At 35.7% G+C, this 14,189-nt stretch overlaps 1 protein-coding gene and 1 pseudogene across 5 annotated transcripts in view; both read right to left on the reverse strand.

Annotated features, from left to right (window-relative positions):
• RCOR3 (REST corepressor 3) overlaps positions 1-14,189 on the reverse strand; it is a 52,993-nt gene that overhangs the window by 11,297 nt on the left and 27,507 nt on the right. For 4 of the 5 annotated variants that reach the window (XM_060643907.3, XM_060643908.3, XM_060643912.3 and 1 more), the window contains 2 exons: positions 8,437-8,514; positions 91-148 (listed from right to left, as the gene is read on the reverse strand). In XM_060643907.3, the coding sequence (XP_060499890.3) occupies positions 91-148; positions 8,437-8,514 (136 nt within the window). The remainder of the gene's footprint in view (positions 1-90; positions 149-8,436; positions 8,515-14,189) is intronic. The other variant, XM_081791894.1, reaches the window with a different exon arrangement.
• Positions 10,978-14,188, reverse strand: LOC132686249 (vesicle transport protein GOT1B pseudogene; annotated as a pseudogene).

A 14,189-nucleotide genomic window follows, 5' to 3' on the forward strand; every position in this document is an offset into this window, starting at 1 on the left:
TCCATTTCTAAAGAAAGGGAAGAACTATGGTCGTCACCTTTCATGACAGGTTAAATAGTTAACAACAATAACTGCTTATCTTTAATATACCTTGCACTGCTAGAAGCTGCTCCTCTGTGGTCCAACGGGCATTAATTTTCTGATTTGACTACAAAATTAAAGAGAAGTTTCCTAATGAGGATATGAAGACAGACATTTTTCCAAAGTGCTTATTTTTTTTTAACTTTTCACCAAATCACAGACATGAGATTACTAAAACTCTGATTTACGTAGATTCTGTTTTTATAAGGATTAAAAAAATATATTCTGAGTTACCTTTTACCCACACAAAAAGATAATGAAAGTGAAATGTACCAATTTGGGAGCATGAACAACATTCACATTTATACTCTAGTCAGAGGCATTAAAACTGAGAAAATCTATTAGTCACCCATTTTCCAACTACAATGTTCCTACCACACATGGCAAGTGTTAATTTTAGCTTGGTTTTAAACATTTAAGAGAATTAATCTTCTTTAGAGAAGATCTGTGACTCTCTTTAAAATTTTTTCTCTTCATATTTAGAATAAACCTAACCTTGCTCCACCAAAACCAGTGTTACAAATGAATATAGAACTAGAGACGAGGCCTAACTCCTAAAATATTTCTTTTACTTTCTGAAGCAGAGAGTGACGCACTATAAGAACAGATTTTTCCCCCAAGACCTCCCCACATTTCTCCCAATATTTTTGTTTAAAAAAAAATCCAAGTTCAGGATTTTTATTATGACAAAATTACAATATTAAACACCTAATCAAATTTCATTAGTGTATACTCACTGATTAGTACAAGGACTTCTGGCAGAAGAAGGAGGGACAGAAATAAGTACACCAGTCTACAGAGGTTTGCAGAAGACACTACCAGATAAATTGTCCTGGTGTAATACATGGATGGATAGGCTGTGATACATGGATGGATAGCAAAACAGAAAGAAATGCTTTCTTTGAGAACAAGTGTTTAGGTCTTATCTCACTCAAGGTCTTAGCAATAAGAGTTTCTACAGTACAAAGAGGTTCTGGGTACATCTACTTTCTCACCATGAGGAAGGTGTATAAAAAGCAAGCATTCAGAAGAAAGACTAAAAGAAAAAATTTAAATTAGAAAAAAATTATTAGAGAAGAAAGGAAAAAAGTTTAAAAAAAGACTGAATAAAGGAGGGACAAACCTAAACCAGAGAGCACTGAATACCAGGTGATGAGATTAAAAGAGATAGCAAGGCAAGGCCAGACAGACAGTGGATAAGCCTCAAGGTTAGGATACTGGCAATGAAATAAAAGAACAGCAAAAAGGTCAAGAAAAAGAGGGGGCTATAGCATAAAGAAGCAGTAATAAGAAAAGAGTGAACCAAACTTTAAAAGTGTGAAAACGAAAGAAGGAAGGAATGGAAAAGCAAAAGGAGACAACAAAAGAAAAATTCAAAATTTTAAACATATGTTCCCCCAAAAGAGGGCTAACAAGAATGGAATAGGAGCTAATATTTGAGGTGGCAATCTGATGCCACCTGGGCTGTGAAAGGTAGATAAAAGAGGTCCTTGGTACCCAAGGATAATTGTTCTAGAACCTTTTTAAAAGGCCCAGGCATTTCAGAATAAATGGTGTAAAAAAAAATAAAGGGTTGACTACAACTTAATCTGAAATATGAAACTAAAACTTATGAAAATTATTTTTTAAATAGTTAATGGTTTCACTCATATGCTTTTATTTATTTTTTTATTTTTGGCATATAATAGTATAATGGCATAACATTCACCAGCTTTGAAATTTGTAACATGAGCATATAATAGGTAATTCTGTTTTGAAAACTTCCAACAATTTTTCCAAGGGCCTCCCTTAATTCTTTGCTACTCAAATTGTTCTTTGAAATGCGTATGAGTCATCAACCTTTTTTCAATTGTTAACTCTGCTAAATACCCATCTGTTAACAATTTTGCAAGTGATTAAAGCCATTCTCTTGTACTTTCATAGACTTTATGAAGTTTTGCATCTTTTGCAAGGTTTATAATTTCATTTTGGTTTGTGCTGTATTTGCATTAGATTAGCAAGGAAGTAATAGAGAAGGATGCTGATGTGATGGATGGGAAAGATAACAGCCAGAGTTAATGAGGGATAGCTGGTGAGCAGAGCCTAATTTTAGAAGTGCTTAGTTCATCAGTGAATATTCTCTTGTTTGGCAAATTTGCTTATCCATGAATCCTTCAGATTAATGAACACTGGATACTGAAGATCTCCTGTAATACTACATTACAAGTGTTCTGAAGATTAAATTTAGGATAAATGTAAAATTTTTGTAAAGCTATGTTTAGAACATATGTTAAAAACCTCTAGCACAATGCCTGAGCCAACTGAAGTTGAAGTTGATTAACTGATGTTTGTTAAACCTGAAAGGCAGAAACTGGGAGAAAAGGTACCATTAATGAAAAGGGAACAAAAAATAAAAGAGCAGTAACACGCACTATGAAAACTTATTTTCAGCTTATAAGCAAATCAGGACACAGGAAAAACACAAATAGCTATTAATAAAATTAAAAGTTCAGAGTATATGGGGAATTTAAAGCTGAGAGGGAAAAGTCACAATGACTAGAACAAAAAAGAAGGAAAGTTGGAAGGGCTGGACATTGAGGTGGGTTTAAGAACAGGGTAAGTTTCCGAAAGGCAAAGATGAGGAGAAGGCATATCACGTATAGGCAACAACAGATCAACAATTAGGAAGAACTAATAAATAATCCTAGAAAGTTGGTGATATTTAACTAAACTAAAATATGGTAAGGATCATTTATGGAAGGGCAGTAAATATCAAGGTTAATGAGTTCACACTAAATTTAATAAGCAATAGTTTCTTGGGGGAGAGGGAACAAGGGGAGAGAAAGAGGATTCTAAGCAGAATAAGACTTTAAGCCCACACAGCTGGGAGAAGGGTGGTGCTGTTAAGGACCTAAGAAGTTCTGAACTGCTGACTGGGGAGGTGTGGGAAGGCAAGGCTAAGATGGTGACAGTAACTGGGGATTCACTGACAATGAGGTAATTAAGCCATGTCCATTCAGGTGGAGCTCAGGATCCACTTGAGGCTAAAACAGGTTCATCCATGTAAACACAGTTTTTAAGGGTATGGAAAAAGTTTGAGGGAAAACAATGGAGCCATAGCTTACTTAGATGAAGGTTCTAGAATCAGCCCATGAATTAAAGAAAGATTTTTGCTTTTAATTCCAAATTACTCTTGAAATATTCTTAAAGGTGGTAATGGAGACAGGCACACAATCTCTCAGTAAGTCCACATGGCCAGGTATTCCTTCAGCACTGAAATGGACCATTAGTTTTTCAGTGAATCCTAGATGAAGCCTTTGGTTGAAATTTAGGGTAGCAACGAATGAACAACATGAATACATACATAAATACTAGAATTTCAAGTCAAGGAAACTGCTCACACAGGAGGCACATGGAAGCTGAAGCTGACTCAAGAAACAGTGGATTCACAGTTCCACCTCCTAACTGCTCACTCTGGGGGAGATGCTTGATAAATGGAGTCCAGGCAGGACTGCCAGCATTACTCTACTTGCTATTATTAAACATTCTTTTTCATTTGGCTGAGTATCTGTGGTTGAGTTTGTGTCATTTATATGTACATATGATATAATTTTAATATTTGAAGTGATGAGCTTGTATGCTGTCTCCAAAGAGAAGAGCAATGAATGAGGATAAAAACTTGGGAGAATGCTTATATTTATGTACAGAAAGGAAATTACAGCTGAGATGGGAACATAATAGTTATAAAAGACAACATCACCTCTCAGAAGTTAAAGGGAGAAGGAGAGGCTGTCATCTATGTCAAGGGCTCAGAAAAAGGCCAGGGAAAGGAGTGAGAGCTGTGGAATTCGGTCACTAGCACCAGTGTTAGCCTTTAAGCAGCAGCTTCAGTTGAAAAATGTAGGGAGGGGGATTGAAACTGCATGAATTAGAAAGTCTGTGTATGACAGAAGGGAAGCAGTGGAAGAAAGGGAAGACAAGGAGAAACAGGGTCAAAATTTTTTAAATATACAGGATTTCTTTAAGTTATTGATTTTCCTATTCTCTTTTAAACTCAAGAAACTTTGGTCGAGATTTAACTTAAGGAAAGGACAACTAGAATATATCTAGCAATCTAAAACTGTGTAGTAATTGTGGCTAGCTAGGTAGTAGCACAGAGAACATACTTCTACAGCAAAGCCCCAACTGAAATGCTGTTGTTTTAAAAATAACACATTACTCTAAACTAAAATAATCCAATGTATAATAGTCATGAAACTAATAAAAGGCCTAAAGAGCCTTCTAGAAGAATCTATGACATCCTTAGAAGATCCTTCAGAATCTTCACTGCATCCTTTCCCTGTTAAATCAGTCTTCACATCTTTCCCATTTTTGTCAGTAGCAGATTCATACTATCTCTGACTTGAAAGAATTAGGAAAGGTCACCAAGTTAAACCTTTCATCCAATGCTTAAAACTCCATCCAATATCTGTAATGAAAGGAGGTCACCCACTTATGCATGAAAGCATCCACAGATGGGGAAATTTCTAGCTTCAAAAAGCACTTTTTTAAGTTTCTTCCTTCCTGGATTCATTAATCTCCCTGTCCCCACGCACCTACCTCCAACTAAAACAAGTCAAAGCATAACCCCACATGTCACCACTCCTCCCAACACTCTTACACGGTTTCAAATAGATACATTAATTTCTATTTGGCAATGTTCTTTGGATTTATCACTTGCTGGCCACTCCTGCAATTAATACCTGACCCTACCCAAAACTCCTTTTACCATTTACTTTATCACTCACGTGCTTAGTATTTTAGCAGCTATAAAGATTCCAACTTAGCCTATGCAATACTACCAAGATAATCTTCCTAAAATTAAAAATTCCCATTACATCCTTCCTATAGGAGGAACTTACTGGTCTTCCCATTTGACTTAATTTAAAAGGCAAACTTCTCTTCCTAGCTCTCAGACTTTTATACTCCTGCCCTTGCCCACTGCTCTCTATCATAAAGAAGTCCCTGTGAAACCCAATCTTGTTAATATCTCTCTCATACACCATGTTTACTCATCCTCTGCATCCAACTTTGCCTTCGTAAGTAGACAACATGCTTCATGAGAAAAAACTGTTTTATGTTTTACACTTCCACTGGATTCTGAATAGTAATCAGCACTACAATGAGCACATCCTAAGTGCTCAGGGAATACCTGTTGACTGGTTTTTCCCCACTGGATTTATACATAGTTTGAATGTACTGTTCAACACCAAGCCAGTGTTCATACTATTCCCTCCACTTGCCCTTTCTTTATGTGTAAAACTCCTATTCATCCTTCAAACTTCAGCTAAAGCATCTCCCATTAGGAAGTCTTTCCTGATTATCCTAGCAAGAATGAATATTACCACTTGTTTTCCTGTAGCATTTTACTTGTAAATCTATCACACAACTTCAATCATTTCGTCTTATAACATCTAGACGGTAAGGTGGTGTTTTTTGGTTTTTTTTAAAGCAGATGAAAAAATCCATCTCTTCCTCATTTTAATGTGTCCCCTCTTTCCCTTACACACTTCCCCCAGTGCCTAAAACAGTGCCTTACATGAAATAGGTGATCAACAAATACTTATGGGAGTGAATGGACTTTCTTCACCAAATATTTTCCTAAATGAAAACAACAAATACAACCAAATGAGTAAGTAAAGCATCTTAATAACTGTTTACTTCCCGTTGAGTTACATCATTTAGTAGCCTACTGTTCCAATGGTTAATGAAATTCTTTTGTTAGGTATTAGGTAGAAATCCTATTAACTAACCTAAAGAAAAGGGGATAGATTAATTTTTCAAGGTGTTTACGGTGACTGTTAATCTAGTATTTTGAAATGTATCTATTCAGGTTATTCTCCCCTGCAAAGCAACAGAAATTATATGATAAATATAAATATATCCTGGGTATTTTCTAGATAATAAAATACACATATTTTTTCAAGTCATCTGAGTTCAAGAAATCAACCTCAAAGTAATATTCAAACTTCACTCTATGGATAATAGAATGTTAAGATTTTGGTAGTTTCATTTTATCATTATTTTTACAAAAAAACCCCAAAAGATGTAATAAATGTTTGATAACTTCTAACCCCAAAACTGCATTTATTTATTTATTTATTTATTTATTTATTTATTTATTTATTTTTGAGACAGGGAGAGACAGAGCATGAACAGGGGAGAGTCAGAGAGAGGGAGACACAGAATCTGAAACAGGCTCCAGGCTCTGAGCTGTCAGCACAGAGCCCGACGCGGGGCTCGAACTCACCGACCGCGAGATCATGACCTGAGCCGAAGTCGGCCGCTTAACCGACTGAGCCACCCAGGCGCCCCCCAAAACTGCATTTAAATGTGAGAATCAATATACAATTTTGCTATTAAATGAAAACTTTCAAAAGTAAGAGGGAGCATGATATTAATCTAGGACTTCAACTGAACTCTAAGATTCTGAAATATAGCCAAAATTTGACTATTTATTAAATGTGTGGCTTTGATCAAGCCAATTAACCTCTTTGAGGCCCAGTTTTATCGTGTAAAATAATAGTATTTGCTTCATCTACTTCTTGGGATTGATATGAGCATCAAATGAGATGGCATAAAGTTGTAAGTGCTATTGCATTTTCATGTCTTACTTTATATAATGTTCATGAGTGAGGTTATCCTTCAATTTTCTGGAAATACTGAGGTCAGAATCAGTTTCCTTGAAAATCTGGTAGATGTTTTCTGTAAAACTGTCTGGGCCTGGTGTTTTCTTATGAAAAAAATGTTAATTGTTCCTTTACCAGGTTTTCTTTTTAAAACAATTTGGTGAGATAGATTTTCCTATGAATTTCTAAGTTTTATTTAAATTTTCAAATTTATTGACAAAATTCTTTAAGGTACTCCCATGTTTTCAGTATCTGCTATTTTTTTAAGTTAATTTATTTTCAGAGAGACAGAGAGAGAGAGAGCGCACATGAGCATGTGCACAAGTAGGGGATGGGCAGAGAGAGAGGAAGACAGAGAATCCTAAGCAGGGCTGGAACCCATGAAACCATGAGATCATGACCTGAACCAAGATCAACAGTTAGACATCCAACTGACTGAGCCACCCAGGCACCCCTATCTACTGTATGTTTTAAATTTAAATTTTAAGTTATGAAATTATAGGCATTTAAAGTTTTTGGCTTTTATGCATTTAAAGGCATAAATATAAAATTAAAATAATTTCAGTGTAAAACTTAAAATAATTTTTGTTACAATAATATAAAGTAGTATTCTTTGTATTACTATTTCTAGATAAATAGAAATGTCACTAGAATGTTTGCCGGATAACCTGTGGTTTTGGAATGAGATATTTTATTAGTCTATATATATCTTATTCTTTTCCATTACCTAACCTTCTTGAAAGAGACCATTTGAAACAAAAATACAAAAACAATTTTATTCCTAATGATTCTTCCTTTCTAAAAGATTCACATGAGACAGAATATGGTGCATTAGCTCTGAAGCACTGTTTTTCTGCCCTCCCCCCACCAGCCCCTCACACATATTTCATTTGTAGATATTTCAGGCAACCTGTGATGGGGCGTGGGGGTTGGGGTACGGGGCATCACATTAGGACCAAATAAGATTATTTGATTATTACATACATAGAAAGGCAAGTACAGGATATGAAGCATAGCATAGGAGTCTTAAAAAGAGAGAATGGAGAAAAGATTTAAAATAGAAGCTTCTGTAGAAAGATTTGATTGGACTTTACAGGCATTTAAATACTCCTATGATTGTCACAAATATCAAAAATATATTAGATTTCAGACGAAATACAAGAAAGGCTTGAGAAAAAGGTTAATCTATATCTTGTTTTTAGATTTCACATTTTCAGGGGTATGAGTACAAGAATGTTAATTAAGTCCACCTACTAAAATCCTAACACAAAATCTGAATCAAAAGACAAATACCTTAAAATAAAAAATTACAATTGCTAAATGAGGTCCTTTTCTTGTAATCTTTTTCCTGTTGTATTACCAAGTCACACACCTTGAGCAAATACTGCTGTAGACCCAGAGATGTACTGGCTTGCTTCTCAATTACCTTCTACTCTCAGTGCACTGGGCCTATTTGTATAACTGTTTTTCCCTACTTCGCTTGATATGAATTGCTAAGGGCAGGAAAGAAATGAATTCACTTAAATCATTAGCCAAGTCTCAAAAGACTAACTATCTAAATGACAAAATAGAGACATGACAAATTACCCACATTATGACATCTTCAAAGTATTAACAACGCATGTGACCAAAATAGTAAATACTGGATAGATAATTCAGAGAATAAGGTTTCACCACACTTAGTCACATATATTCTTCAATAACATACCTCAGGAGGTTTGAATTCTTCAATTCCACCTTCCATTTTCTGTTTAAGTGCACTGTTTACTTGCTTAGCATTCTGAACCTTCAACAAAATAACCCAAAGTATGAATCAGATCACATACTTAGGTAAATGTATGAATATTCAATAAATGAAAAGGATATAGGATATATACCAAAACCTGCTTAAATTTTATTTCAGGAGGACAAACACTTATACTTTATCACACTTGGGGCCATTCAACTAATACCCACATCAACTATATATGTATCAACTAATTTTATATATATCTAAAAAACTAATAGTCTACAAATCATAGTATCTGAGTATCTTTTAACAATATCGCCTCATAAGAAAAATGGTATATAAAGGAATTAAATTCCATTACTATTTCTCATTACCATAATGTTTTGATGAAATAATTATTCCAATAAGAATGATAATTTTAATAATCATAAGTATCACTGTTGGTGCTTCACATGTAATAAATCATTTAATTCTCAACTATTTTGTGAAGTAAGTATAATCAGTTCTGCTATAACGTGACATACGCATTCTCAAAAATCAGCCCACTACGCAAAGCTGCACAATAAAAAACCACAGGACTTATGGGGAAACAGTTAGGGACACAACACTGAAAAACCTCATCGATGACAAAAAAAAGGAACCTCATAAAAATAATAGTTTTATGCATTCTAAATAAGAAAGAAATTCACAAATGCTACAATATAGATGGTACTTCACCTTGGAAAAGACCTGAGGTTGCTTAGAGAAGGTAGTGTCAAAACAGTTGCAGCTTGTGAGTTACTGGGAAGTGGCAGAAGGAGGTCATTTGAAATCAGATGCAAAGTTTTAACACCACATGTGGATGTGTGTGGTTCGTAATATGCAGTGAACTGAGGGAGACAGTACACATCTGAAGTGTGTGGATACATACTCAGCAAGGTACAGTTTTTCACTGACAAAAGTCAAACATAACCAAATGCAAAATGCACATTATACTCAAATTGTTTCCTAGTGTTATCAGTTGTGTTGGAACAGATTCATGTTTTCAAACCAAGCTTTATAGCAGAACTGACTCTACTTTTACTGTAACCATTTTAGAGATGAGGAAGGTAGGGCACAGAGAAGTCAAGAAAATTCCCTAGGCCACAGCTCTAGGAGGCAGAACATGAATTTGAACCATGCCAAGTTTTTAACTACTATTTTACTAGAAATATTATTAACATTTACTAGAATATTAAGGGTTAGGGTTTTTTTTTTGCTCATTTGGTTACATTTTTTCTTGGTTTGCTCTTTTTTTTAGTTTGCACAATATTTATAAAGTGATTTGTGGAAATTTTTTCCTCAGAGATCATTCAAATGTGGTCAGCCATGTTAGACATACAAAGATAAAATGTAAAAGTCTCAGTCTTTAAAGATTTCATAGATTAGTGGGGAGATAAATATAAAAGTATAGTAAATGCTAAAACACCCAACCTAGACTTGGAGGAAGAGAGAGAAAGGAGTAAGTGTTTTGTATATGTGTTAGTGGGTGTGGGTAGTGGGGAAAATAGGGTAAATTTTCCAAAGGAGATGACACCTAAATTTAGTTTTAAAGGATTAACAAGAATTAAGCAGGGAGATAAGGTTGGAGCAGGAAATGCCTTCCAGGCAGAACAGCAGGTAGAAAAGACAAGAAAGCAGTTAGGCTGGGCCAGAACAAAGAATTTGAATCTTGCCTAAAGACTAAAGGAAACTTTCTGAAGAACTTTTAAGCAAGGGAGTAAATGTAACCATATTTGTCTTTTTAGAGCAATAATTCCAGTTGTAATTTGGAGAAGGGGATAGAGTGAAGACGAAAATTAATCTAACAAGCCAGAGAAGAAATACTGAGGACTTCAATTACCACAGCAGGAAAGAAGGGGCGATGGTGGTGGCACACAGACGGATAAAATAAATAACTTGGAAACAAAATTAAGATGTGCTTGGGAAAAGCTGACAGGGGAGACTCAGGAATCAAGGGTAACTCCAGTCACTGGCCTGAATAAGTGAGTGTGCGTGGTGCTGAGACAGGGAATGCAAAACGAACAGGTAACTGGAGTGGGTAAGGGAGAAGTCCGTTTAGACACTAGGAGATGGGTCTGGGATATAAAAGTAGTAGAATTTATAAACCCAAGAGTGCAAACCTTTACTACGTCACACATCAAAGGACTAACCAAGAAAGGAGTTTAAAGCTTTAAAGAAGGTCCTTCATAAAAATCAATAAATATAAGCTATAAGTGAAGTAGTAGTGTCAAGGATAAAGTATAAATACAGGTGACTGAGTACATTTTATCCCTTCATTATTTAAAAAAATTTTGAGCACTTGGGCACCTGGGTAGCTCAGTCAGTTAAGCATCTGCCTCTTGATCTCGGCTCAGGTCATGAACTCATGGTTCGTGGTTCAAGTCCACATCAGGCTCTGTGCTGGCCGTGCAGAGCCTGCTTGGGATTCTCTCTCTCTCTCTCTCTCTCTCTCTCTCCCTCTCTCTCTCTCTCTCTCTCTCAAACTAAATAAAAATAAACTTAAAAAAATAAAACAAAAAATAAAAAAACAAAAAATTTTGAGCACTTTTTAAAAATTTTAACCATGTTACCAAAAAAAAAGTCGAACGACTTTCATACATCAAAACTGGGTTTTCCTTGGCTTTAATACATTAAAACGACATAATCCAATCTAACTCATGTTATCACTTTCAGAGACACAATGCAACTGGAAATACTTTTGCCATTCCAGTGGATATTTCCAAAAAGCAAATGCCTATGGGTGCTCCTGCATCTTCAAAAGAAAAAGAAAAGAAACAGAACCACAGTTCTCCAATGATGGCTGTATTTCCCACACTGCAGAAAAACAATAAAAATCATCCTCAAGAGTTTCAATATGTATTGTAACAAAGATTTCACTCCTTCAGTTTCCTTGCTGACTTCTTAGATCACTTGATTAGAAGACTGCTTTCATTGCTTTTTAACTGCTATTGGTACTTGGTGGGATCTAAGTTTTAAACTTCTGTAAAAAACATTACAAGCTATTTCATGTAATTTAATTTTGTGCTGAATATTCTTCAAAGGACTTTATAAATAATACAATATTTTAAATGAATCCCCAATTCACTTGTCTTTCTACCATATTGTTGCTTTCTCCAACTTTATCAACAAATGATCTAATTCCATGTAAATTCAAGAGGAACCCAAGGACTGGCACTCTTCTAATAAAGCCAGTGACCATAGGAAAGAAGCCCCTGAAAACAAGAAAAAAATCAATAAATTTCAAAGATCATGCCTACCGAAGGGCCAACCAACAAGGACAACAAATATACCACCCAGGAAAAATCTTGTAGCTTTCATGTTATGTTTTTGGAAGAAGACTGTGAATGTTCTCTGTAAACCAATTGCAAAAGCCAAGCTAGTCACAAATAAAACATTTCCAATAGCCAGTAGTGCTTTGTCAAATAAGAGAATCACTCCAAAGAACAGGAAAAATACTCCATATCCTGTTAATCCCACTCCAATTCTCTGGGTGTCCGGTAAGGAGATCATGGCTGCCAATGGTGAGAGCAGTTGCAAAAGAACCTCGGGGTGCCCAGGGCGTGAAGCAAAGTCAAGAGAAGCGCCAGGAAGCAGCCCAGGCAAGAACCACCACATCTTCTGGAAAGATGCAGCCACTCCTACCCCAGCTTTAAGACCACTCAAGCCATTTTTAAAAATATTACAGACAAAGTGTTTTAGAAGTTCTCTAAGGAGAAGGGGTGTTGTAGTTTGGGAGATGGGAGTCTTACATACATTCACTGTTCAACTAAAGGCTAAGCATTCAGTCAAAAACATGCTACCTATATTGGAGTCCAGCGTCAGAGCAGTCAAAGGAAAGGAAGTCTAAGAAGGAAGAAGTGGTTGTCAGTGTCAAATATTATTGAGCAGTAATAGATTCAATAGAAATAAGAACCAAGAAGAGGGCATGAGATCTGGCAACTTGTTAACAAATAAACTTGAGATTGCTTTTGCAGTGGTAGAATTAGGATAGTGTATGGGGCAGAAATTAGATTGGGATGGGTCAGAGAATATGTGATGATAAGAAAGCAGAGGAAGCTAATATGGTAGATATTTATTCAAGAAGTCGGTTGGAGAAGAGAAGAGGAATGTAAGAGCAGTTTGGGGAAAAAACAAGGGTCAAAAGATAGAGAAATCTGAATGTTTGGGACACAGAAAAACGATCTTGCTCCCACACTATACTGCTGCAAGATTCTTACATTTTATATACAGTGGTATAATATTAACTCCAAGGAAGCATATTGTAATACTTAAGCTAGGACGATTATGGTAGGTTGAAGATGCATACTGTAATCTCTAGGGCAACTACTTAAAAGATGCGAAGAGATACAGTTGAAAAATGTAAGTAAGATCATGTCACACTTCTCTTTAAAATCCTTCAGTGGTTTCCTAACTCATGATTAATTTTACATTTCTTAACATAAATTCCTGTCTGCCTGTGCTGTAACGTGAAGGCAAGTAGAAATTAACGAAGAGCTTTAAGATGAATGATTCTGATCATACGAGTATTTTAAGAAGATAACACTGACAGCAATGTATAACATGGAGCTGCAGAGAAGTGGATAGTAAGGACAATCAACAAGACAGTTAGGGTTGGATAAGAGGTGGTAAGGGCCTGAACAAAGGTAGTAGTGATGGGATTAAAAATGAGGGGACTGATTTAAAGAAAATTTCTCAGATAAAACTTACACAACTTGGTTACCACTTGGGTTTGTGTGTACTGGGGGATGTGATAATAGCAAGGGATAAATCAAAGATGATTCTCATGCTTCACTAAGACAGAAAACAGAAAAGAAATCTTTAGGGGATAGATTAGATGCCTAGCAGGTAGCTAGAAACACAGCAATATAGAGCTTGGGAGAAAAGTCATAGCCTGAGAAGTAGATTCAGCTGTCACTGGCATGTAGTGTATGGTTGATACAGACCAAGAAAGTACAGACTTGGAAGAGTACCTAGATCTAAGAGACACGGAAAACAACGGAGACAAATAAAAAGAGGAAAAGGTGACCGAGAAAGGCCAGAGACCTAATGAAAACCATTAACTGAGTACATACTATGTGCGAGGCACTGTTGTAAGCATTCTCATGTATTTTCTTATTTAATTCTTCCCAAGCATCATGTTGTTATCCACATTTCAAGATGAAGAAACTGAGTTAAGAGTTAAACAGCTCCCCTAAGGTTACACACGAAGTAGACGATGTAGGTGGGGTTAAAATTTAGGTTCACTGACCCTATATCCTTACTCTTAACCATGATTAACCTAATTATGATGAGAATACATTTATAATACCTCGGCTGCTACCACTGGTAATAATGATGAGGAGGTGAGAGCAGCCAGTACTCACTGAGCATTCAAAATGTTCCAGACGCTGCTCAACAACCTACATGTAAAATCTCAAACAATTCCCAACAACTTGCAAGAGAAGTAGGATTATTACTCCCAATTTCATAGATATAAAATTGAAGCTCAGAGAGTCTATTATTTCCCAGTATCACAGAGCTAACAGGTAGTGATGCTGGGATTCAAATTTAGAATAGACAGAAGCATCTTTGAATTTGGAAACAAAGTAAATTTTAAAGACTGAAACTTATGTAAACAGGTAGCTGAGAAAACGTGCAAAGAGCTGAAGTTCACTGAGGTTTCAAAAGGGGATAAACAAAATGGATAGGATCATTAAAAATGATTTTTATGA

The sequence above is a fragment of the Panthera onca genome, chromosome F1, assembly GCF_046562875.1.
Source record: "Panthera onca isolate mPanOnc1 chromosome F1, mPanOnc1 haplotype 2, whole genome shotgun sequence".
NCBI classification, from domain to species: domain Eukaryota; kingdom Metazoa; phylum Chordata; class Mammalia; order Carnivora; family Felidae; genus Panthera; species Panthera onca.